General features: G+C 37.3%; 1 protein-coding gene across 2 annotated transcripts in view; it reads right to left on the bottom strand.

Moving 5' to 3' along the window:
- The window catches only part of CFAP91 (cilia and flagella associated protein 91), a 73307-nt gene that overhangs the window by 30669 nt on the left and 17439 nt on the right, over nucleotides 1–25199 (bottom strand). For both annotated transcript variants that reach the window (XM_028504683.2, XM_036018140.1), the window contains 5 exons: nucleotides 24052–24233; nucleotides 9715–9892; nucleotides 5835–5992; nucleotides 4406–4588; nucleotides 3147–3289 (listed from right to left, as the gene is read on the bottom strand). In XM_028504683.2, the coding sequence (XP_028360484.1) occupies nucleotides 3147–3289; nucleotides 4406–4588; nucleotides 5835–5992; nucleotides 9715–9892; nucleotides 24052–24233 (844 nt within the window). The remainder of the gene's footprint in view (nucleotides 1–3146; nucleotides 3290–4405; nucleotides 4589–5834; nucleotides 5993–9714; nucleotides 9893–24051; nucleotides 24234–25199) is intronic.

The following is a 25199-nucleotide window of genomic DNA, read 5'->3' as shown; positions in this document are numbered from 1 at the left end:
TAGGACTCCAGAAGTTTCTTCCACTGACTCAATGCCCACTGGTTTTTGCAGCCTGAAATTATGGGGATTTATCTTCCTGGCACTGGAACTCTGGGCTATGGGACCTGGTGTGGGGCTGGGACTCCTTGCTCCTGAGATATGCCTCCCAAATTTTTATCTACCATATATGGATGTGGGACCAGCCTGTTCTACATCTACACTCCTCCTACCAATCTGGATGGATGTGGTTTCTTTAATTCTGTAATTTTCAGACTTCCATTCAACTCAATTTCTGATGTTTCTGAATGATGGCTGTTCTATACTTTAGGTGTAATTTTGACGTGGTTGTGTGAGGACATGAGCCGTGTTTATATATTACACCATCTTGACTGAAAGTTCCGTGGTGATGTTGAACAATCTTGTAAGTATACTAAAAACAACTGAACTGTATAATTTAAAAGGGTGAATTTTATGGTATGTGAAACATATCTCCAAAAAAGTGTAAAGCAAAAATAAAGACTTCCTGAGACAGAAAAAACTGAAGGATTTCATTGCCAGCAAAAATGCCCTGCAATAAACCATAAAACAAGTTCTTTAACAGGAGAAAAATGACATACATCAGAAACATGGATCTATTATATAAAGGAAGAGTGGTGAGGGAATGAGTAAAGGTAAAAAATCTTTTTTCTTACTTTTAATTTATTTAAAAAGATACCTGGTAAATGATTAGTAGTAAGAATGTACTGGGTGATTATAGCATGTGGATCAGTTTTCACTGAATGACAGCAATGTCACTAGGATCCCTGGCCAGAGAGCAATTGAGTTAGGAGTTAATTAGAAAATGAGTTAAAATTCCTGTTTATCTGAAAACTTAAAAACACACTGTTAAATACTCAAAGGTTCAAAAAACATAATGGATGTTTAAAAAAATTAAACATTAACAAAAATGACAAATACTATATATTAGAACTAATGGGCTGAACCAACAACAGTGTTTTTTAAGGAAATGTTTAACCTTAAATATGTACATAAATACTTACATATTCATATTAAACTGATATGTGACTGAAAATTAACAAGCTCAAAGTGGAAAGATATAATAAATATGAATGGAAATTAATGCAATTGAAATAAACATGTATAATAAAGAAAATAAACAAAGTAAACACTGCATTGTTTGAAGAAATAATACCAATAAAATAAATAAGCATCTAGTAAACCTAAAATGGATTATGGAAAAACAATTAAAGCACAAATAAATGAAAGTATGAATGAAAATGAAGAGTGGACATGATTACAGATAAAACAAACATTAAAAGAATTATAAAATAATACTATCAACAACCATATTCCAAAACATTTGAAAAATTAGGTGAAATGGAATTTGTAAAGAAAATGTAATTTACTAAAACAATGTAGAAAGTTCTAAGTTAAAAGGAAATGGAAGACTGATTAAAAATTTCCCATAAAGAAAACATGTCTCAGACAATTTTATATAAATAACCAACCAAACTGAAGAAATACATCATCTCAAAGTTACTTAAACTCTTTTGAAAAGTAAAAGAGAAAGAAAGCTCCCCAGAACATTCTGAATTCTGGCACCAATGCCATATACAGTCAAAATGAGAAAGAAAAATCAGGCCATTTCACTCATGAATACAGAGTTAACATTCTGAACAATATATTAATAAATCAAATCCAACAGTGTATTAAAAATAAGATAATACACCTTGACCAAGTTAGGTTCATCCAAGGTTTGTAAGGATAAATTATTATTTGTAAAAAAAACCCTGTAACTGTTCCTTAATGCAATAATTTTAAAAAGAAAAAATACATAATTACCTCAATAAATGCAGATAAAATGTTTGACAAAATCAACATAAGCACATGATTTAAAGCTTGAGTAAATTGAAAATGGAAGGGAACTTCCATACCCTATTATTAAGGAGTAGCTACAAAAAAAATTACAAAAATGAGAGAATAATGAACACAGAGTTCAGAATGGGTAAATGGAGGATGAGTTAGGAAAGAACCACATAAATACACGTAAATGATTGTCAAGGTCTGAATTTTTATCTTGAGTGTGGGCTCCCATGGATTCTTATTCTCTTACTAAAACCATCTGAACAAACATGCATAGACCAGTGATAAGAATGTCATAAACCAAAGAATCTCAAAGCGTGGTTCCTACAGCATCAGCATGACCCAGAAACTCATAACAAATGCCAATACTCCAGCCCCACTGCAGACCTACTGAATCAGAAACTTGGGGGATGGGACCCAGCAGCATATTTTTATAAGCATCCAGGGGATCCTGACATGATAAAGGCTGAGCACCACTATCATAAACACAAATTCTGAAGTATCTGAGTCAGTACACCTATCGTCCAATTAACAAATAAAAAGCCCAGCTGGTAGATGCTGTGTAGTTGGTTTATGGAAATAACCATCAAGCTTTCTCATGTAGTTAAGTTTTAAACTAGATGAGAGAGGAGTTGAACATGACTCCCTTTCTCCGTGATGCCCTGGTAACAAATCTAAAAGAGAGGAAATGGCCCTGGCTGGTGAAGCTCAGTGGATTGAGCGTGGGCCTGAAAAACAAAGAGTTGTCGGTTCAATTCCCAGTCAGGACATATGCCTGGGTTACGGGCCAGGTCTCCAAGTAGGGGGTGCGTGAGAGGCAACCACACACTGATGTTTCTCTCCTTCTCTTTCTCCCTCCCTTCCCCTCTCTCTAAAAATAAATAGATAAAATCTTTTTAAAAAATAAAAATAAAAAATAAAAGAGAGAAAATGAGGCCTATTATAATCTAAAACCAGAAGTAATTCCTAACACTAGAAACTGGCTACACCTTAATGTCGTGTCAAATTTATGTAGCTTCAAAGTAAGAACCACTTTTAGAATGAAACTTGCCTTCTGCAAATGAAAAGAACAACCTCCAAGAGGTTTCCCTATGGTTTGAAATGAGTGAAGAACACACACTGGTTTGGCGCCACACAGCACAAGTGACCTCCAGGAGACCAAGTCTAGAGAGAGGAGGACTGAAGGGTTCTGTGTTCAGAACCCCTGGGCATTGCTGCCCAAGACAAAGTGCAATTTTGGGGATTTAGTATTTCTCTGCAGAAGTTCCACTAGAAGTATCTTGTTTTCTAGATAAGGATTATACCTTATGAACCTCTGCCAACTCATGGTCCATCCTTGCAGCCCTCTTCAGAAAACCAGCCTTGGTGGTGATGACTTTAGGTTTTGGAGATCTGATTCGGGGTTGTGTCACAAACTCTGGGAGACATGACTCAAGTTCGACTAATCCTATAGAAAGGAAGTACATGCTTTTAGTGTTTATGCTTAAATGTAGCATTTTGAAAGCATACTGTTAATTTTAATAAGTATTTGCCAAGTGCTCTCATTTAGAATTATTGATAAAGTGTATCTCATATAATTGAATTATCCCCAAAGTATAAAGCAGATTTATGTATAAACTCATGTTCTCAGGGGCTTATACTAAAAAACTTAGAAGTGTATTCTAAAATGAAAACATTGCCCTACAAAAAAAATAAATCCCACAACAGAAAACTAATGGTCATGTAATACATGGCACCACCATTCTGAAGTGGATGGATACCAACTTATTATATTCTGCTCTGGCCATGATAAGCCAGAGCTACAAGTTCAGCATTGTCACCTTCAACTCATGATCTTGACCATGACTTCAACTTGTCAAAGGAAATTTAAATAATTTAAATAAAAGCCTCTTGTGAACTTTATAACAGAAATAGACCTTTTTATGAATTTAACCCCTGGTTTTCCAGTCTCTTACCCACTAGTTTTCTGGCATTTCTTCTCAAAGGACTAATTTTATTATATATTTCCTGTTTGCTTCATGAACCTGATATAAGAGCTTTTTCTATTTTATTTTTGCCTAACTTTGATTATTACTGACATTAAACATGGTTAAATGTTTAGTAGCTAATTGACTTTACTTCTTAGTAAACTGTTGTATAGTGTATCCATTTATTTACTAGGGTCTTAGTACTTTGTATTAGTTTGTATCAACTTGCATTATTAATAATATTAAATATATTAATTATTACTTTTAGCAGGTATCTTATTTATTATTTAGCCTTTAATCTAAATTCCTATGTTTTATATTTTTAAATTCTATTTATTTTTATTTCCACAACTATTGAATTACACAATCTTATATTTGTTTAGCTAATCTGACTGTGGTGTATTTTGTTAGCAATTGAGAATCACAATAGATAAGCCTAATCACTAGCATAAAAGATGTAAAGTAGTACTCATATCAAGGCATAGGAAGACTCTCCTCCCCAGGACTTAATTTATATTTCTAAGATAATTTATACTTAATTTATATTTCTAAGATAACCTTCTTATACTGAACTAATAATTATGTATGTTGCTTACCTTCGTAGGTGTTGAGATCATGGTTTTTCACTACAAAATCCTCTGAGTTGTTGTCTGGGAAACGTCCAAGACGAGAGAGAGGTCCGTAGACCTGTGATGCATAATCAGAGTAGTCCTTGATGATATTTCTTCTCTCCAACTTCCCTTCTACATTCTTTCTCTTTCCCACAAGTTTTCTGATTGCTACAATAAAACACACCTCTATGACTATCTCCAAAATATTGTCCTGAATGAGCCAAGTGCAGATTAGTAAACCAGTTCTAGCTTTGTTCTCAGGGAAGCTGCTACATTCTTGCTGCAGTGAGCGGCATCATGATGCAGCAAGAATGTAGCAGTAAAAACAGAAGTCTGTCATCTGTGGCCCAGGCAGCAGTGACAGAAGCTGAATCAGTTAGTGTCCTCCATTAGTGCTCATCACAAATCTTTTATACAGTGTCCCAAGCTCTGGCCCGAGAAGAGGTATTCAATAAAAGTTTGTTAAATAAATGAAAGAAGCTCAAAGTAACTGAAAAAAAGCACGTTTTCAATGGAGACTAAAGGAATTAATTATTCTCTCTTAATAGAATAATTAAAGGGAGAGAAGAGGACAGATTTTTCAATAATCCCTGCCCATCTTGGCTAACACTGGAATAAATTAGAATATGTCAAGTTCTGGAAAAAAAATATGTTGATACTATCTAAATGCAGCTAAAGTTGAAAGCTATTTTCTCATATCAAGAAAAGTTAAAAGTTAAAACCACCAAAAATAATTTTAAAGAATTTAACTTTATAAATTTATTTTTGCTAGAAAAATGATAATTTTGAATGATTTTAAAAATGTGATTATATTGCTATTGCATATATAAATTGCTAATTGCATATATTGATATAATTGATATATTACAATTTTTATAAGTAAATCAATTACATTAAAACTTACTTAAATATAGCTATAAAGTTAAGTGGATGGTAATAAATTAAAACAATTTAAATTTTATTTTAAAATTTTTATTTAGTCATTCTTAATCTTCCACTGACTCCTCTTTTTATGTATAAAGTACAGATATATTTGTACATAAATATTCAGTATAACTGGTATTAAAATTTCGTGGGAAGGGGGAAGTAGGAACAAAGATCTCTGAATGTCACTTCTGGGGGCAGTAATGAAAGAACAGTTGGGAGATAGGACCCTGTATCCAGGGCCAAACATCTGCACATGCTCACCCACACACCCATTATATCAATAGCTTGACAACCTGCTGGGATATCATTACTTCATTTTCTTAGTAAGGAATTTTTGTCCACTCTTAAACTTTTGAGAAATAACTCATCTTCCATCCCTTACCTATTAAATAACACTAGGATCAAAATAGAATTATGTCACAGTTAAATCAGGTTTGATCGACAGACTTTCCATTCTCTTCACTGTTCATACTACACCATTCATTACCTGATACATGTTTGCGTTGAATCTTTGCCAGTTTTGCCTCCTTTGCTTCCTGCAGTTTAGACCACTGGGCATTCAAGCGCTTCATATTCACTTCATTCTGATTCTTGTCACGTTTCTTCAGCAGCTCTTTTAGAACTTCCAGGCGAATTTCCTGGAGTCTTCAAGTAAATAACAAAACAAAGAAGTATATGGTATCTTAAATAGGGTGTTCCACTAGAGAGAAAGGGAACACCTGCCATAAACTGGATCTTCTGTTTAGGCTGGTATCATGTTCATGTATTTTAAAAAGACCATTCTGGCAAAGTATGACAACTGGGGACCTGGGGGTGGCAACTCAGTAGTGAATATACAACAGGAATATACACAGGTGCAGTTTTGAAGGACAAAGATGAGTGTGCCAGGTAGATGGGGCAAGATAAACAGGATGTTCATGCACGATACCAGGTCACATGGTTGCTGGAGGGCTAAGAAACAGGAGCAAAGAGAAAATGAGGTTGTTGCCACAACAACCTCATCCTGTCTTAAGTAGTGGATGTGCAAATACCAGTGTCTGGTACATATCAGTGCTCTCAGTTGACCTTTGCTTCTTTTCCCCTTACCTTTGCCTTGCTCTCACAGGGCTACCTTGCTTGTGTGTGTGTATACAATCATGTACAAATTACTTTAACGTCTTTATCTCCAGCCCAAGTGTTCCTTTTTAAAAAAAGATTTTATTTATTTATTTTTGGAGAGCAGGAAAGGGAGGGGAAAAGGGAGAGAAACATCAATGTGACAGAGAAACATGGGTTGGTTGCCTCCTGCATGCACCCTCATTGGGGACTGAAACCTCAACCCAGGCATGTGCCCTGATCTGGAATCGAATCACAACCTTACACTTTGCGGGACGATGCTCCAACCAATTGAAACACACCAGTCAGGACCAACCCATATATTTCTGAACCAGAATTTCTGTCTATTTAAACCTCTGGCTATCTCCTGACATCCTCAAAAAAACCACTCATTTTGTTCCCCCAGAAATCTGCGCATTCTCTTAAGTCTTCTTCCCTCTAAAACAGTTCTTGCATCCATCCCCTAGCTCATGTTTGTCATCTCTCTCCTAACTGAGACTCTAGTTGCTAGTCTAGGCTTTTTCCATTTCAGTCCTTGTGCCACATAGCTATCAAGACTTCCCTTCATAACATAGAGATTTACACATTTCACTCCTACTTCAAAACTCATACAGTAATTTATTCAGTCATTCATTTGCCAAATATTTATTAAGTGCTCCCCATATGCCAGACAATTATCAATGAATAAAACTAAGCCTTCTCTGAAGAAGCATTATTCTAGTGGAATGCGCATATAAACCGACATTTACAACACAAGGAGATAAATACAAGACCAGAAAAATGGAAAGATTTCTGTGGGAGAAGAAACAGCACAGCACCAATGTCTAGTGCTATTCCCAGCTGGTCATGGGGGAGGAGGAAAATGATGGGGGAAGGCCTCCTTAGAGTAGTCATCAATGTGACAGTCTTCAGGATAAACAAGGATTGAGATTTGCCATGTTGACAAGGGAGAAAAGCGAGTCCTCAGCAGAGGAAGCAGAATGTTTGACTCAAAAGAATTAAAGACAGAGCTGACATGTCACACTGGTGGAGCTTCTCAAAGTGAATATGGATGGGAGGGTGAGGAATAGTGACAAGTGATATGGAGAGGGAAGTGTTTAAAAAAATAGGCCACACACCAATAGTCACCTTTTTTTCTGAGTTAGAAGTCCTCAGTTCAATTCTCAACTTCATCACTTAGCTCAATTTCTTCAATCATAAAATAGATGTAGTAATAGTATCCATCCTATTAGATTGTTATGATTGTGAAATGAGTTCATGTGTACAATGTGCTAGAAGAATAGTTCAAAAACTTGAGCATGCATCAGATAACCTGGTGTTTCTTATGACACAGACGGCTATACCCAACCCCTCATTCAGTTTGTTGGGCCTGAGAATCTGCATTTTTAACAAGTTCCCAGATCATGCTGATGCTGCTGGTCTTTGGACTACACTTTTGGAGGTACTGATTTGGAATTTGGATCTAGCACATCATAAGCACTCTATAAGTGATATATATCCTATGAATATCATTATCATGATGATGATCATCATCACTGATACTGTCATCTACCTGCTGGCTTCTTATGCAGTCTTCAACACCCAGCTCAGAGGCTACCTTCTCTCAGTAGTTTTCCCAAATCTCCACTCACTGCAAACAGAACTGATGGTTCTCTTGCCTGGGTTCCCCTAGGACTTTGTATGTAGAGCAGCCCATCACATGGTAGACCCTACTTGAGAGCTGGTCTGAAGGTCTTTTGCCCCAACTCCTACCACCTCCCCTCCCCACCCCAGTGGACCATCAGGAGCTCTGTTAGGTCATAGCAATGTCCTATTCATTCATGTTTCCCCAACTCACAGCACAGAGCCTAGCACATAGGAGAGACACAAAACATATTTCTTAAAATTATCCTCAGTTTAAAAAAGTGCTCACTTTCTCAGATCATATCTTCATTCTAGCCAGACAGAATTTTAGGGCCTTTTAAAAAAAGATTTTATTTATTTTTAGAGAGGGGAAGGGAGACAGAAAGAGTGGGAAGGAAACATTAATGTGTGGTTGCCTCTGGAGCACCCTCTACTGAGAACCTGGCTTGCAACGCAGGCATGTGCCCTGTCTGGGAATCGAACCAGCAAACCTTTGGTTCACAAGCTGGTGCTCAATCCACTGAGCTACACCAGCCAGGGCAAATTTTAGTATTTTTTAATGTGTTTCTGACAACAATATAGCTCTATAAATTGCAGCAATAAATTTAAATTTCTGCAGACAGGACTGGGTATAAACACTACTTTGCTCCAAACACTATTTCCTATTAAATAGCAAGCTTTTACCAAAACACCATCCAGTCCTGGTTCAGGGTTAATCAGAAAGTGTTGCAAAAAGGTAAACATATTTTGAATTCAGATTACACTGAGTTCCAGAGCCTCTTGGTCCCTAACTTTCTTATATGTAAGCACACTGCCAGGGGCTTTGGTAGCATTGCTACGAAGAATAAAGTGCCCCATCACAGCCTGGAAAAATGACAACCTTGGTGTAAGTGCCCTTCCTTCCTTCCTTCCTTCCTTCCTTCCTTCCTTCCTTCCTTCCTTCCTTCCTTCCTTCCCTCCTTCCTTCCCTCCTTCTCTCCTTTCCCTCCTTTCCTCCCTTCCCTCCCTTTCCTCCTTCTTAGGTAGTTTTCATTTCTACATATTCCAAGGACAACAACCTCATTAATAAAAATACATGAGTTAAAATGATTGAAAACTTAACCAGATGTACCTCAGCATATTGTTATTTATGTGCCCTGAGCTCATTTCATAATTGAAGAAATTTCAGTTTGGCTTTCAAATGGAAAATGCCCCATTAGCTACACACTGGCTGTGAACCAGTACTGGGGGAATAAGAGACAGGATCAGCTAGGAGGCTGTCCAGAAAGTGGGCCAAGACCTACAGACAGTAGTACTGGGAATAAACTGACAGGGAGAGTTTAAAAGACACACAGAAGTCAGTGGGGTTATATGACAGTCTGGATTAGAGACTGAAGAGAAAAGGAAAGAGAAGAATCAGAGGTGCTGCTTCGATTGGGGCTCCATGCTGCACTGCACACACAAAAAAGGGCATCATACATTTTTATATCAATGGAGAGAAAACTATACATAGTGTTTTGTCCCTGAAAGAACCAGAAACCCGATTTCCTATCTCTACAGACTGAAAATTACTTTTAAACCTAATACATTTGTGGAAATGCTTTACAGAGGACGTGTTAACATTACCCCCATCAGCACAGGAGCAGTTGTCTGAGTGACTGAGAACCTACTTTTCAATCTCCTGCTCTCTGAAAGCCCACTCCTTCCTTTCCATCTCATTCATCATCCTCCTTCTCTTCTCAAACTGGGAGATGTCACTCAGAGAGGGAAGAGTGGCTTCCCAGGCACGCTTCTCCCGGGCACGTTCTATCATCTCTACCTCAGCTTGTCCTGCCGGAAGACCTCGACCTGAAGGGTGAAGCAAAAACATTTTAGAAACACATGAACAAACTCATGTACCTACCAGTGTGTAATGTATTCCCTTTCGGTTCCCATCCTCTTTAAATTTAAGGTTTTGACAGGGTAATAAAATATTAGGAAACACCCTCCAGATGTGCCTCACAGCTGTGCCCCGCACTGCTTCTTGTTAGTAATTTTCATCCAGAAGACATTTTATTTAGTTACATATAAGATGCTGGAAAGTATTTGAAAAATATTGTGATTATTGAATAATCACACCTTGATATGCCCTATAGAGACAAATCTATATTTTGAAATACAAAGACATATCAAAGCAATTTGCAGAAGGTCACAATTTATATTTTTCTCCATAACTGCCTTGCACATGTTTTTATTAAGCGATTTCCTAGGTGCTTTGTTATTTGTTGCTATTAAAAATATTATTTTACAACATTTCTAATTAGACATTGTTCATATATGGGAAAGCTACTGATCTTTGTATGCTGATTTCGTAATCAACTACCTTGTTGAACTCAAATTCTTAATTCTAGTATTTTGTTATTTCATTTGATTTTTTAAACAACCACATTGTCTGCAGATAATGATAGTTTTGCCTTTAATCCTCAAAGTTCATCTATTTTCTTTTATCTTACTGCACTGATTCAACATTTTTCAACAAGGGTACTATTACTGCCATAGTGGACAATTATTTCTTGTATGGCACTGCCCCATGCAGGACAAAATGTTCAGTATCCATGCTGGCCTACTCCTCAAACCACATCCCATGTGCTAAACACCAGAAGCACTTACTAATAATTATCACATACAAAAATGTCACCTGGGGGCAAAGGGTTGTAGCCTAGCTCAGTAAGCTCTGGGCTAAGATCTTCTCTATACTTCTAAATAATAGTAGTGAAGAAGAGATCATTGTCTTTTCTAAATATTAAGGTAAAGCTTCTAAAGTTTTACCACTACTATTATATTTATTGAAGGCTATGTAGACACCTTTAATTAAATTACTAAAATTTCCTTCTGATCCCAGTTTATTTAGAGTTTATATCATAAATGAGTATTGAATGTTATTAAGCACTTTTTCTGCATCTATTAAAGCATTTTTACTACATCTGTTAAAATATTAAATTATGTTGGTTTTCTGATACTGTACTAAACTTGATTTTATGTGATTAACCCACTTGCTTATGATAAGTCATCTTTTTAAATACTATAAGATTTTTTAAATTATATTTTATTGATTATGCTATTACAGTTGTCCTGAATTTTCCCACTTTGCCCCCCTTCACCCAGCACCCCCTACTCCATCAGGTAATCCCCCCACCATTGTTCATGTCCATGGGTCATGCATATAAGTTCTTTCCCTACTCCATTTCCTATGCTGTGCTTTACCTTCCAATGACTATTCTGCAACTACCTAGTCATACTTCTTAAACCCCTCACCTCTTCACCCATTTTCCCCTCCCCCCTCCCATCTGGCAACCATCTGGTAACTAACTTCTTTTCTCTTGGGCTTTTAAGAGAATCTCTTTACCTTTAACTGTTGGCATTTCAATTATGATGTGTCTTGGAGTGGGCCTCTTTGCATCTACTTGTTTGGGACTCTCTGTCCCTCCTGGACTTGCATGTCTATTTCCTTCACCTAATTAGGGAAATCTTCCTTCACTATTTTTTCAAATAGATTTCAGCTTCTTACTCTTTTTCTTCTCCTTCTGGCACCCCTATAACACAAATGTTGGACCTCTTGAAGTTGTCCCAGAGGCTGATTATACTATCCTCACTTTTTTTATTCTTTTTTCTTCACATTGTTTTCCAAGGTTGTTTTTTGCTTCCTTATGTTCAAAATCATTGATTTGATTCTTGGGTTTCATCCACTCTACTGCTGTTTCCCTGCAAAATTGTTCTTTATTTCAATTAGTGTATCTTTTGTTTCTGACTCAGTCCTTTTTATGCTGCTGAGGTCCTCAGTAAGTTCTTTGAGCATCCTTATAAACTATGTTTTGAGCTCTGCAGTTGGTAAATGGCTTATCTCCATTTTTTTTAGCTCTTTCTCTGGAGTTTTGATTTGTCCCTTCATTTGGGCCAAGTTTCTTTGTCTCTTTGTTTTGGCAGCTTCCCTGTGTTTGTATCTATGTATTAGGTAGAGTTTCTTTAACTCTGTGTCTTGGTAGTGTGGCTTATAGGTGTCCTGTAGGGTCCAGTGGCACAGCCTCCCTTATCACCCAAGCTGGGTACTCAAGGTGCACCCTTCTTATGGACTTAGTATTCCCCTCCTCTTGTAGCTGAGCCTTGGTTGCTGTTGGAAGATCAATGGGAGGGATTTACCCAGGCCAGTCAGGTGCAAGAACTGGCTGTGACCATGACCACCAACCTCCACCCTCTCTGGAGGATCAGCTGTGCAGGGGCAGCACAGTGGTACTCTGACATGGGCTGTAGCCCTCCACTGGGTGCACTGGCCCAAGGGTTTCCCGGGTGGTGCAGGCCAAAGTTAGCTCCCACATGTATTTTTCCCAGGGCATCCTGTGTGAGCTGTAAAGCAATCTGAGATGGCTGCTACTTATGCTGGGCTTGGAGATTCCCAGGCAAAGCCAAGCTATGATTCTAATCTGGCTGCCAGAAGGCTCACTGAAACCAACTGTGGCTTGTTTGACAGGATTTAGGAGACAAGACCAGACATTCTTATGGAAAAGCAGCTTCTGTGGGCCGTAAATTGGATGAGGTGGAGTCTCTGGGTACCTCCAAGGTGGATCAAATAGTGTTAGCCAGGTTGTTGGAATCTCAGATATGGCACCAGCTTGCTGGCTCTGTGGGGGGAAGGTTGCAAAGGGACAACAGTCTCTTCTTGCCTTGATGCCAGATACTTCAGTTTCTCCCTGTACACCACTGGTGTTTTTCAAACTGCTACCCCAGTGCTGGAGCTCAGAGAGAGTAAGTCTGAGTAGATAAGTTTGTGTGTGGGTTCTTTAAGAGGTACTGCTTGGGGCTCCAGTAGCTTCTTCCACTGACTCAATCCCCACTGGTTTTTGCAGCCAGAAGTTGTGGGGACTTATCTTCCTGGCACAGGAACCGTGGCCTGGGGTCCTGGTGTTGGGCTGGGATTCCTTGCTCCCAGGATATCACTCCTGAATTTTTATCCACATGGGTGAGGGACCAGCCCGTTCTATGTGCCACTCCTACCAGTCTGGAAGGATGTAGTTCCTTGAATTCCATAGTTGTTAAGACTTCCATCCAGATTGATTTCTGATATTCCTGAGTGATGGTTGTTCTATATTTTAGCTGTAATTTTAATGCAGTTGTGCGAAGAGGTGAGCCATGTCTGCCTACACTGCCATCTTGACCAGAAGTCCCCCAAATACTGCAAGAGTTGATTGCTGGTATTTTATTTAAATTTTTGCATATTCTTCATATGTGAGATAGACCCATAATTTTCCTTTCTAGTATTATCCTTATTCAGTTTTCAAATCAAGGCTATACTAGTTTCATAAAATGAATAAATTAACATCTATTCTCTCTTTCTCTTTGCTGGAAGAATTTGCATAAAACAGAGTTTGTTTTTACTTTAAAGAGGTTGTAAACTTATCTGTAAAACTGTTTAGGCATGGTACTCTTATAAGGATTTATTTTACCAAGTCAATTTCTATAGTTATTATAATACTCAGGGTTGCTATTTCTTCTTGAAACCAATTTGGTAATTTTTATTTTCCTTAAAAATTATATATCTATCTATTTTTAAAATACCAGACAAAAAGATATGCACAGTATTTTCTTATGATTCTTAAATAATTTATTTTGTAGTTATGTCCCCCTTCCAACCCTAATAATAGAAGGACAATATCCAGAATACACATTATTTTTATCTCTGTCTTTTGTCTTGGTGTTTACTATAAGAAGTTTGGCTGTACTATTAACCTTTATCCAAAAAATTACCTTATGGTCCTAATGGCTATTTTTTTTTGCCTTTTTAAAGATCTATAGTATTAATTTTTTTAAGATTTTATTTATTTATTTTTAGAGAGGGAAGGGAGAGAGAAAGATATATAGAGAGAGAAACATCAATGTGCGGTTGCTGGGGGTCATGGCCTGCAACCCAGGCATGTACCCTGACTGGGAATCGAACCTGCGACACTTTGGTTCGAAGCCTGTGCTCAATCCACTGAGCTATGCCAGCCAGGGCTATGTAGTGTTAATTTCTGATTTAAGTTGTGTTATTCACTCAACTTTCAAAGATTAAATAAATTAAAAAGTAAAGCACTTGGAACCACTCTCAGGACAGACTAAGCACTTAATATTTTTTCTTTGTGCTTACAGTGTCAACCTTTTGCACTGTGTCATTATTTTACACCTATATTTTTAACAGATTTTATTTATTTATTTTTAGAGATGGGGGAGGGAGAGAGAGAGGGGAAGAAACATCAATGTATGGTTGCCTCTCATATATCCCCCACTGGGGACCTGGCCCACAACCCAGGCATGTGCCCTTACTGGGAATTGCATCAGTAACCCTTTGGTTCTCAGGCTGGCACTCAATCCACTGAGCCACACAAGTCAGGACCTATTTTACACTTATTTTTGTGTACACTTTTTATTAATGTATGACATACGTGCATAAAGGCACACAAATGAACACCCCATATAACCAGCACTCAGATCAAGGAACAGAATATTACTAGAACCCAAAATTGCCCATCATACTCCCTCCCAATCTCTTGCTGCCTCAAGGATAACCACCATCATAATTCCTAACATACTAACTTAGTTTTGGCAGGTTTTAAGCTTTATATAAATGGAATCAAAGTAGGAAGTCTTTTGTGTCTTATTTCTTCTGCTCAGCATTTATTATCTGTGAGATTCACCCATGTGGTTACATGTAGTTTTACTTTCATTATCATTGTTATGGAGTATTCCATTGTATGAATATACTATATTTTATTCATCCATCGTATGGTTGATGGACATTTGGGTTGTTTTTAGTTTTGACTTACTATGAATAGTGCTGCTAAGAACATTATTGCACTTGTCTTTTGGTGAATATATATATGCATTTGTTAGTAGAACTAAGTACTTCAGTATATACCTAAAATGAAAATCCTGGGTCATAGGTAGTATGTTCAAACTTTAGAGGATACTACCAAACCATTTTAAAAAAATAGTTGTGTGTGTGTACACACACACACACACACACACACACACATATGCAGTATATGAATTCTCTGCTTCAAATCCTTATCACCACTTAGTAATGTCAATCTTCTTGATATTAGCTTTTCTGGTATGTGTGAGGTAGTATCACATTAGATTTTAATTTGCATTTTCCTGATGAACAATTAAGTTGAACACTGTTTCATATGTTAATTATCCATTTGAAAATCCTATTAAACACCTCCTTACATTATTTTCTCATTTTTCTGTTAGGTTGTCTTTTCCTTATTGATATTTTAGGATTTCTTTAAGTGCTACAGCCCTGAGTCTTCTGCTACATATAGCTGTAATGCAAATGTCTTCTCCCAATCTGTGGTCTGCCTTTTCACTATCTTAATGTGTGGTTGGTTGGTTGGTTGGTTGGTTTGTTTATGAATAGAAGTTCATTTTTTAATTTTATTTTTATTTATTTATTTAAATTACTTTATTGTTGTTCAATTACAGTTGTCTGCTTTTTCTCCCCACCCTTCCCCCAACCCCAGCCAAACCAAACCCCCTCCCTTGCTTCCACCCTCCCCCTTGGTTTTGTCCCTGTGTCCTTTATACTAAAACCCTGAAAAGGGTTCCTGAAACTAGTTCCTGAAAGCCCTTCTCCACACTGTCCCTTCCCACCTTCCCTCTGGCTATTATTAGATTGTTCTTAATGTTAATGTCTCACGTTATATTTTGTTTTCTTTTTTCTTTTGTTGATTATGTTTCAGTTAAAGGTGAAATCATATGATATTTGTCCCTCACCACCTGGCTTATTTCACTTAGCATAATGCTCTCTAGTTCCATCCATGCTGTCCCAAAGGGTAGGAGCTCCTTCTTTCTCTCTGCTGGGTAGTATTCCATTGTGTAAATGTACCACAGTGTTTTTATCCACTCATTTACTGATGGGCACTTAGGTTGCTTCCAGTACTTGGCTATTGTAAATTGTGCTGCCATGAACATTGCAGTGCATAGGTTCTTTTGGATTGGTTTCAGGATTCTTAGGGTATAATCCCAGCAGTGGAATTGCTGGGTCAAAAGGCAGTTCCATTTTTTGGTTTTCTCCAGAAATTCCAGACTGTTTTCCATAGTGGCTGCATCAGTCTGTATTCCCACCAACAGTGTACTAGGGTTCCCTTTTCTCCACATCCTCTCCAACACTTGTTTGTTGATTTGTTTAGGATGGCCATTCTGACCAGTGTGAGGTGGTATCTCACTGTGGTTTTAGTTTGCATCTCTCTGAGGGTCAGTGGTGCTGAGCATCCTTTCATATGTCTCTGGGCCCTCTCTATGTCCTCCTTGGTGAAGCATCTGTTTAGGTCTTTTGCCCATTGTTTAATTGGGTTTTTTGTCTTCCTGGCATGGAGTCATGTGAGTTCCTTATATATTTTGGAGATCAAACCCTTGTCCAAGGTATCATTGGCAAATATGTCTTCCCATATAGTTGGTTATCTTTTCATTTTAATACTGTTTTCTTTAGCCATGCAGAAGCTTTTTAATTTGATGAGGTCCCATCTGTTTATTCTTTCCTTTAAGTCCCTTGCTTTAGGAAACATATCAGTGAAGATATTGCTGTGTGGAATGTCTGAGATTTTCCTGCTGATGTTTTCCTCTAGGGCTTTTATGGTGTCATGGCTTATATTTAAGTTAAGTCTTTTATCCACCTTGAATTTATTTTTGTGTATGGGGTAAGTTGCTGATCGAGTTTCTTTTTTTTTTTTTTTGCATGTAGCTGTCCAGATCTCCCACACCATTTGTTGAAGAGGCTATTTTTACTCCATTTTATGCTTCTTCCCCCTTTGTCAAATATTAACTGACCATAAAGGCTTGGGTTTATTTCTGGGCTCTTTGTTCCATTTGATTGATCTGTGTGCCTATTTTTATGCTAGTACCAGGCTGTTTTGATTACAGTGCCCTTGTAATACAGTTTGATGTCAGGTATTGTGATCCCTCCTGCTTTGTTCCTCTTTCTCAAAATTGCTGCAGCTATTTGGGGTCATTTATGGTTCCATATAAATTTCTGAAATGTTTGTTCTATATCTGCGAAATATGTCATTGGTACTTTAATAGGGATTGCAATGAATCTATAAATTGCTTTGAGTAGTATGGACATTTTGATGATGTTAATTTTTCCAATCCATGAGCATGGTACATGCTTCCATTTTTTTGTGTCTTCCTTAATTTCTTTCTTCAGTGTTGTGTAGTTTTCTGAGTACAGGTCTTTCACCTCTTTGGTTAAGTTTATTCCTAGGTATTTTATTTTTCTTGTTGCTATACCAAATGGGATTTTTTTCTTGATTTCTGTTTCTGATATTTCATTGTTGGTGTACAAAAATGCCTTTGATTTCTGAATATTGACTTTGTGGGCCACTGTTTTGCCAAATTCATTTATTAGGTCAAGTAGTTTTTTGGTGGAGTCTCTAGGATTTTCTATGTACACTATCATGTCATCTGCAAACAGTGACAGTTTTACTTCCTCTTTTCCAATTTGGATGCCTTTTATTTCTTTTTCTTGTCTGATTGCTGTGGTTAGTACTTCCAGTACTATGTTGAATAGGAGTGGTGAAATTGAGCATCCTTGTCTTGTTCCTGATCTTAGTGGGAAAGCTCTAAGTTTTTGCCTGTTGAGTATGATGTTGTCTGTAGGTCTATCATATATGGCCTTTATTATATTGAGGAATGCTCTCTCTATTCCCACTTTGCTAAGTGTTTTTTATCATAAATGGGTGTTGTACCTTATCCAATGCTTTTTCCACATCTATTAATATGATCATGTGATTTTTGTAGAAGTTCTTAATTTTAATATGATCTAATTTCTCATTTCCCCCTTTATTATTAGCATTTTTTGTCTTATTTAATGAAATCTTTGCCTGCTGGACTTCCAGCCAAAATGGAGGCACAGGCAGATATACTTTGCTTCCTCACACTACCAGAAGAAGGACAACAACAAATTTAAAAAGCAAAAAAAATAACCAGAACTGGCAGAAAATCAAACTGTATGGAAATCCAACAACCAAGGAGTTAAAGAAGAAACATTTATTCAGACTGGTAGGAGGGGCAGAGACAGGCAGCTGGGGTGGAGAGGACTTTTGGCAAGGCAGTGGCTGGAGGACCAGAGTGGGCAAGGTGGTGGCTGACAGAGTGGGTGGTCCCATATTTGCATGTAGATAAACCAGGAGGAACAACTGAGGAACAAGACAGATGGTGCAACCTAGGGTTCCAGTTCATGGGAATAAAGCCTCAAAACCTCTGACTGAAAAAATCTGTGGGGGTTACAGTGGCAGGAGAAACTTCTAGCCTCACAGGAGAGTTTTCTGGAGAGACCCACAGAGTCCTAGAACATACACAAACCCTCTTGCCCAGGAATCAGTACCAGAAGGGCCCAATCTGCTTGTGGGTAGTGGGTGAAGTGACTGAAAGCTGGCTAAGAGCCAAGAGAGCAGCATTGTTCCCTCTTGGATACCTCCCACACATATAGCACCACAATGTGACTTGCCCCACCCTGGTGAATACCTAAGGATCTGCCTCTTACTACATAACAAGTACACCAAGACAAAAAAAAATGGCACAAATGAAAGAAAGATCAAAGCTCCAGAAAAAATACAACTAAATGATAAAGAGATAGCCAATCTATCTGATGCAGAGTTCAAAACACTGGTAATCAGGATGCTCACAGAATTGGTTGAATATGGTCACAAAATAGAGGAAAAAGTGAAGGCTATGAAAAGTGAAATAAAGGAAGACATACAGGGAAACAACAGTGAAGGGAAGGAAACCAGGACTCAAATCAATGGTTTGAAGCAGAAGGAAGAAAGAAACGTTCAACCAGAACAGAATGAAGAAACAAGAATTCAAAAAAGTGAGGAGAGGCTTAGGAACTTCCAGGACAACTTGAAATGTTCCAACATCCAAATCATAGGGGTGCCAGAAGAAGAGGAAGACCAAGAAATTGAAAACATTTAAAAACATAATGAAGGAGAACGTCTCCAATCTGGCAAAGGAAATAGACTTCCAGGAAGTCCAGGAAGCTCGGAGAGTCCCAAAGAAGTTGGACCCAAGGAGGAACACACCAAGGCACATCATAATTACATTACCCAAAATTAAAATGAAGGAGAGAATTCTAGAAGCAGCAAGATAAAAGGAGACAGTTACCTACAAAGGAGTTCCCATCAGACTGTCAGCTAATTTCTCAAAAGAGACCTTACAGGCAAGAAGGGGCTGAAAAGAAGTCTTCCAAGTCATGAAAGTCAAGGACCTACACCAAAGATTGCTCTATTCAGGAAAGCTTTCATTTAGAATGGAAGGACAGATAAAGTGCTTCCCAGATAAGGTCAAGTTAAAGGAGTTCATCATCACCAAACACTTATTATATGCAATGTTAAAGGGACTTATCTGAGAAAAAGAAAAAGATCAAAACTACAAATAGTAAAAAGACAATAAACTCATAACTATCAACAACTGAACCTAAAAAACAAAAACAAACTAAGCAAACAACTAGAACAAGAACAGATTCACAGAAATAGAAATCACATGAAGGGTAATCAGTCGGGAAGGAGGAGGAGAGAGGAAAACATACAGAGAATAAGAAGTATAAATGGTAGATACAAAATAAACAGGAGGAGGTTAAGAATAGTACAGGAAATGGAGAAGCCAAATAACTTATATGTGTGACCCATGGACATGAACTAAGGTCGGGGAATGATGGTGGGATGTAGGGTACAGGGCTAAGGGGAGTAAAGGGGAGAAAAAATGTGACAACTGTAATAGTGTAATCAATAAAATATATTTTAAAAAATGAAAAATAAATAAAATATCTGCCTACCCAAGGTCATGAAAATATTCTTTTATGTTTCTATCTAAAAGTTTTATTGTTTCACCTTTCACACTCAACATCTGTGATTGATTTTGGTTTGTGAGGTGAAATAGGAATCAAGAGTCACTTTTTTCAAGATGATTATCTAACTGACTCAGCACCATGTACTGAAAAGACCATTTTTCCCCAATTGCACTGCAGTGTCATCTTTGTTTTAATGTGATAATATTTATCTGTGATTTAATTTCTGAACTCTATTCTAGAACAATGATATATTTGTTTGTCTTTGAGAATATACCATACACTTTAGTTACTGCAACTTTATAGTTAAGTCTTTATATCTGTTAGTGTGTATTTGTTCTATTTCTTCACATTTGTCTTGAGTGCTTTTGGCCCTTTGACATTTCCATATTAATTTTAGAGTAAGTTTTTCAATTTACATACACACACACACACACATCTGTTGGGTTTTTTACTGGGACAACATTGAAGTAGGAATCAGAATTAAAGCTTTTTTGGGTTTTTTTGCACATGGATATCTAATTGATTTATTGCCATTTATTTGAAAAGGCCTCCTTTTCCCTGCTGAATTATAGTGGGGTCTTTCTCATGAATCAAACAACTATAAACACGTGAAGTGAGGAATCTGCCAAGTGAAAGGAGCCCAGAACCATATTATGTTGTTGCAGTGCTGCAGCCAAGTATTTCCATATTCTGTTTCTTAACACACAGTGAGACCGGCAGCAGGCCTGGCATGGCCTACCTCACACAAACTCTCTTATATGAATGAAGCACATTAATCATCTTGTTCAAATCGGCTAATCCTTACTAACTTTTGATAGCTTAGTCTGAAAGAAGACCATTAAAATCCACATTACTAGGGATTTGTCTATTTCTCCTCATGATTCAATCAATTTTTGCTTTACATTTTGAGTCTAGGGTACATACAAGTTCATGACAAATATATTCTTTTATAGCATTACATGTCCTTCCTTTGCTCTTTTAATATTTTCTGATGAATTTGGTCTAATATTAACATTGTTACATCAGCTTTCTTTGGGCTAGCTATCAGTATATTTTTCTGTCTCTTTATTTTCAGTTTCAGTGCTATTTTATAAATAGCAAGCTACTTTTGCTGGGTTTTTATTAGTTCAACCCAAGAAAATTTTTAAGAGGCAAGTTTAAGTCACTTTTGTGTATTTTGATTACTAAAATGATTGAACATTTTTCTGACATCTTACTATGTGTTTTCTCTTCACTGTGTTTTTTCTTTGCTTTAACCCCCTTATCAGCTCTCAGTTATTTCCTCTTTCCCCTCTACCATTTGTGAAACAATATATTTCTCCTTTAACTCAGAAATTCCCACTAACAGCTCTTTAATCAAGTTTAAAGCTAATTAATATTCCTTCCAGTGATTCCACCTGGTTCTTTTTCAGAGTTCCCATTCTTGTTTTCATTGTTATTATTTACCTCTTCACCTCTTCGGGGATTTAAAAAGTACTTGCTGCGTCTTTTCCAAATTGCTCCACTTGCTTTGTTTGCTCAGTAACTTATTCTTTAATTTTCTTTATTTTTTTAAATCACCTGCAGGTTTCTCTCATGAGCACCCTGAACAGGTGTACTTTTTGACCTGGCAAGAGGGACAGTTCTGCAGTCGAGTTCTTCAGAGCCCTGCCTGTCATCACAATGTGAGGAGTCCAAGGGAATATGTCCACTGGGATCTAGCCCTGCCCTTAGAGACCCTTCCACAAATGGCCCCAAGCCCACCTCCCAAATCTACATGGGCCTCTTCCCAGGATTCAGACTCCTGAGGGCAGACTGTATGTTGCTATTTGTTCACCTGTAAGCCCAAGAGGCGGCCAAGTGTCAGCTGTTTGCAGAGATGTGGAAATAGAGGTTGGAAAATCGAGATGGGGTAATCACCTGCATGCATGACAGGCCCTTCGTGATATGGAACAAAGACAGAGAAAGGGGCAGGCCATAGGTAGTCTTACCCCTTGCTGCCACATTCCAACATGGGGTTTGTGATTACAAATTTAAACTTTCAACATGTTAATAAAGCACTATCCGCACTGTTAATAAAGCACTATTAAGTATTTTACTTAACAGATATTAGCTTGATTTATGATTTTTAAACATCTATTCATATAGTACGTGGGCCTCCATGTGAACCCTTCCTTACCCATGGCCTCACAGATGAAGGCCTGACTCATAGAGAGTTGTATGATGCTCCAACCTCAATGCTTCCAGGAGCAGGTCTCCAGATTAGGTTTCTTTGCCTAGTGAAACATCTCCGAGCCCCTGCCTAGAGCTCTTGCTTTAGAGAACCTGGCACTTGTCCTACTCAGCTCAATGTCAAGCCCATTGCAGATCAAGAGGTAAAGTACAAGGCCTTAGGCAGGAGTACCTAACTCAATTCTGGCTATCATCGTAGACAGGCAGGCACCGGACTTCAGTCCCACCTATGGGCAGGAGAAAAGTCTCTGCCTCCTCTGTTCAGGCAGTTAGCTTGGATCCAGCTCCCTGCTCGTCATCACTATAGGTTCCCAGCCATTTCTTTAAGGAGACATCTCCACTTCTAGACTACAGAAATTTTCTTTCTTGCTTTTAAGTGTGGCTATGTGTTTATTAATTTTTAAAATATTTTTAATGTGTTCAGTACAGAAGGGAAAGTTTTCAGCATGTTTTTAATCTTCCACCTAGGCCTGAAAATAGAGCCTCAGTGTCAAAGCATGGGTGTCAAGAATGCTTAGTCTAGATTCACAAAGTGAGCCCAGGAAACAAGAATCAGAATTGGAGCTCACAAATGAGTATCTTCATTGCTGGTGATGCAGACTTGACCACAGCAATCATTACAATGGGAAAACAAAACTGATCTCATCTTGATAAAAATCATTACAGCATACTACTTCCATGACCTTGGAGGGGTCAGTTTTTCTGGTTTTCAGTTTCCCAGCTACAATCAAGTGAGTTAGATAAGCTAATGTCTAACAATTCCTAAAGGTCCTTTCTCCTATTAATTCTTATAGTTTCACATAATGTGAAATCTATCCTTTAGACTAGATTTTATTATTCTTAGAGTGAATTTTATGAGCCTGAAAAATATTAGCATTTCAGAGATAGTATCAAAAGAAGGCATCCAATGAAGTATGTAAAAGATCTTTGATAAATTCCAAGATATTTTGGAAAAGTAAGATATTATATGTAATATATTGAAATTTATTATACATTCAAAGAAGGTTTATGTGTAAAAAAAAGGAGTTAATTCACTAGGAGAAACAATGAGAGCAAGGAGGTGAATGGTCAGCAAAGCTATCACAAAATTAATACTCTCAAGACCCATCCATGTATTCACAGATAGCCATATTTTATCTTTTTATGGCTGAGTAGTATTCCATTGTATATATGTACCACAACTGCTTAATCCAATCATCCATCAGTGGACAGATACTTGGGTTGTTTCCATGTCCTGGCCATAGTAAATAATTTTGCAATGAACATGGGTGTACATATATCTTTACAAATAAGAGTTTTCACATATTTAGGTAAAACCTAGAAGAGGAATTGCTGGATCATATAGTATTTCCACTCTTAATTTTAAAGGAACCTCCATACTGCTTCCCATAGTGCCTGTACTAACTTAAATTCCTGTCAACAGTGTACAAGGGGTCCCTTTTCATATGTGGAACATAAAACAAAAAGTACCTAACAGGACAAACAAAAACAAACTTATAGATAGTGGTTACCAGAGGAGAAAGGGGGTGAAGAGAGGGCAATGTGTGGGTAAAGGGGGTCAAGTATATGGTAATGGAAGGAAACTAGATTTCCATAGTTAGAACAGATGTTGAATTATAATCTCATGCCCCTGGAAATTATATAATGTTATTAATCAATGTTACCCCAATAAATTTATTTTTTAAAAAATAAAGAGCATTGATTGGGGAAAAAATTAAGCCAAAATATAACTTCGGCTTCAAGAATAAAGTACAATAAGCCTCCTTACAGTGAAAAAGATGTAACTGTCTTTGAACAAATGTATCAGTGAGTCTGCGAAGTAGCTTCACTAAGCAAGATACTTAGTTGCCTTTATGTGATCTTAATTTCCAGGAACTCAATAGCTAGCACGGTTATCAGGACTGTCACCTTCAGATATGCAAGAGAATTACCAACTCACCCCAAGTCAGAGTTGCCAGGGTCAAGAGCTCAGGGACTGATTCCTGACATACTACGTATTCTGGAGAATACGGATCTGTTTGAGCTTCAGAATCGCGGTAATCAGTCTGAGTGCCCACAGTATACTTTGAAGTGATGGGTGGGTACTTAGTTGAAGTGGGAGGAAAAGTATATGGCTGTATCCTAAAAGAGAAAATTATTTTAAAAATTAAAACCTAATATAATCACTTATAATATTACATAATCAAGTAGATATAAATGAGCTTCACTAAATCCTCTCCCCTATAACATCGATAAGCCCAAAGTTACAAATCCAGTTCAAATAGGATTATGCCCAGTAACCTTGAGAGAATTGCCTTTTTTTCTCATGTCTGCCAAGAAACTGAAGGGGCACTATTCACAAAAGTGTCTATTTATCTGTGTATCATTGGGCAGAGCTGTCATATATAGAGCTGTATAATGATACTAGGATGTCCCTACAGTCACTTCTGAACCTATTCAGAATTGCCATTTCCCCAGTTTCCCTCTTCTCCGCTTTTAGTTACACACTCAACTTTAGCTGTTTCCCTTCAGAAATGCAAATACAGGAGCAGAAGAGAGACGAGGACCTCATCCCTTACACAAAAAAATGAATTCCAGACATTTTAAATAATTCAAAAGTGAGACTAATAAAAGTACTAGTAGGAAGCATAAGTACATATACCATCTGAAAAACCAGAAACTATAAAAGCAAATGATCAATAGAGTTAAATTTGAGTTGAAACTTCAATACCTTAAAATATCATAAACAAATTTAAAATGTGAATGGCACTCTTGGAAATAGGTTTTGCAAGATATGATAAAAAAAATTAAGCAGCCTTTTCTATGTAAAAAGCTCTTGTAAATCCATAAGACAATTGAATACCCACAGAAAAAAATGGGTACATTCACAAAAACAAAAAAAGTAAACCTAAAAAGCATATGAAAAGGTAGTGAACATAATTAATAATAAAAGAAAAGCAAATTAAAACACCAAGGTGCTATTTTATTATGTTACATAAGCAATTTTTTTTAAATTGAAAGTACCCAGCATTGATAAAGTTGTGAAAAAACAAGAATTCTCATAAACTGTTGCTGGAAATCCAAATAACTACAACCCAACCAGAAGGA

This window comes from Phyllostomus discolor, chromosome 2, assembly GCF_004126475.2.
Source record: "Phyllostomus discolor isolate MPI-MPIP mPhyDis1 chromosome 2, mPhyDis1.pri.v3, whole genome shotgun sequence".
Classification (NCBI taxonomy): Eukaryota; Metazoa; Chordata; class Mammalia; order Chiroptera; family Phyllostomidae; genus Phyllostomus; species Phyllostomus discolor.
The sequence above is the reverse complement of the archived record's forward strand: the minus strand, read 5'-3'. Positions and strand labels throughout refer to the sequence as shown.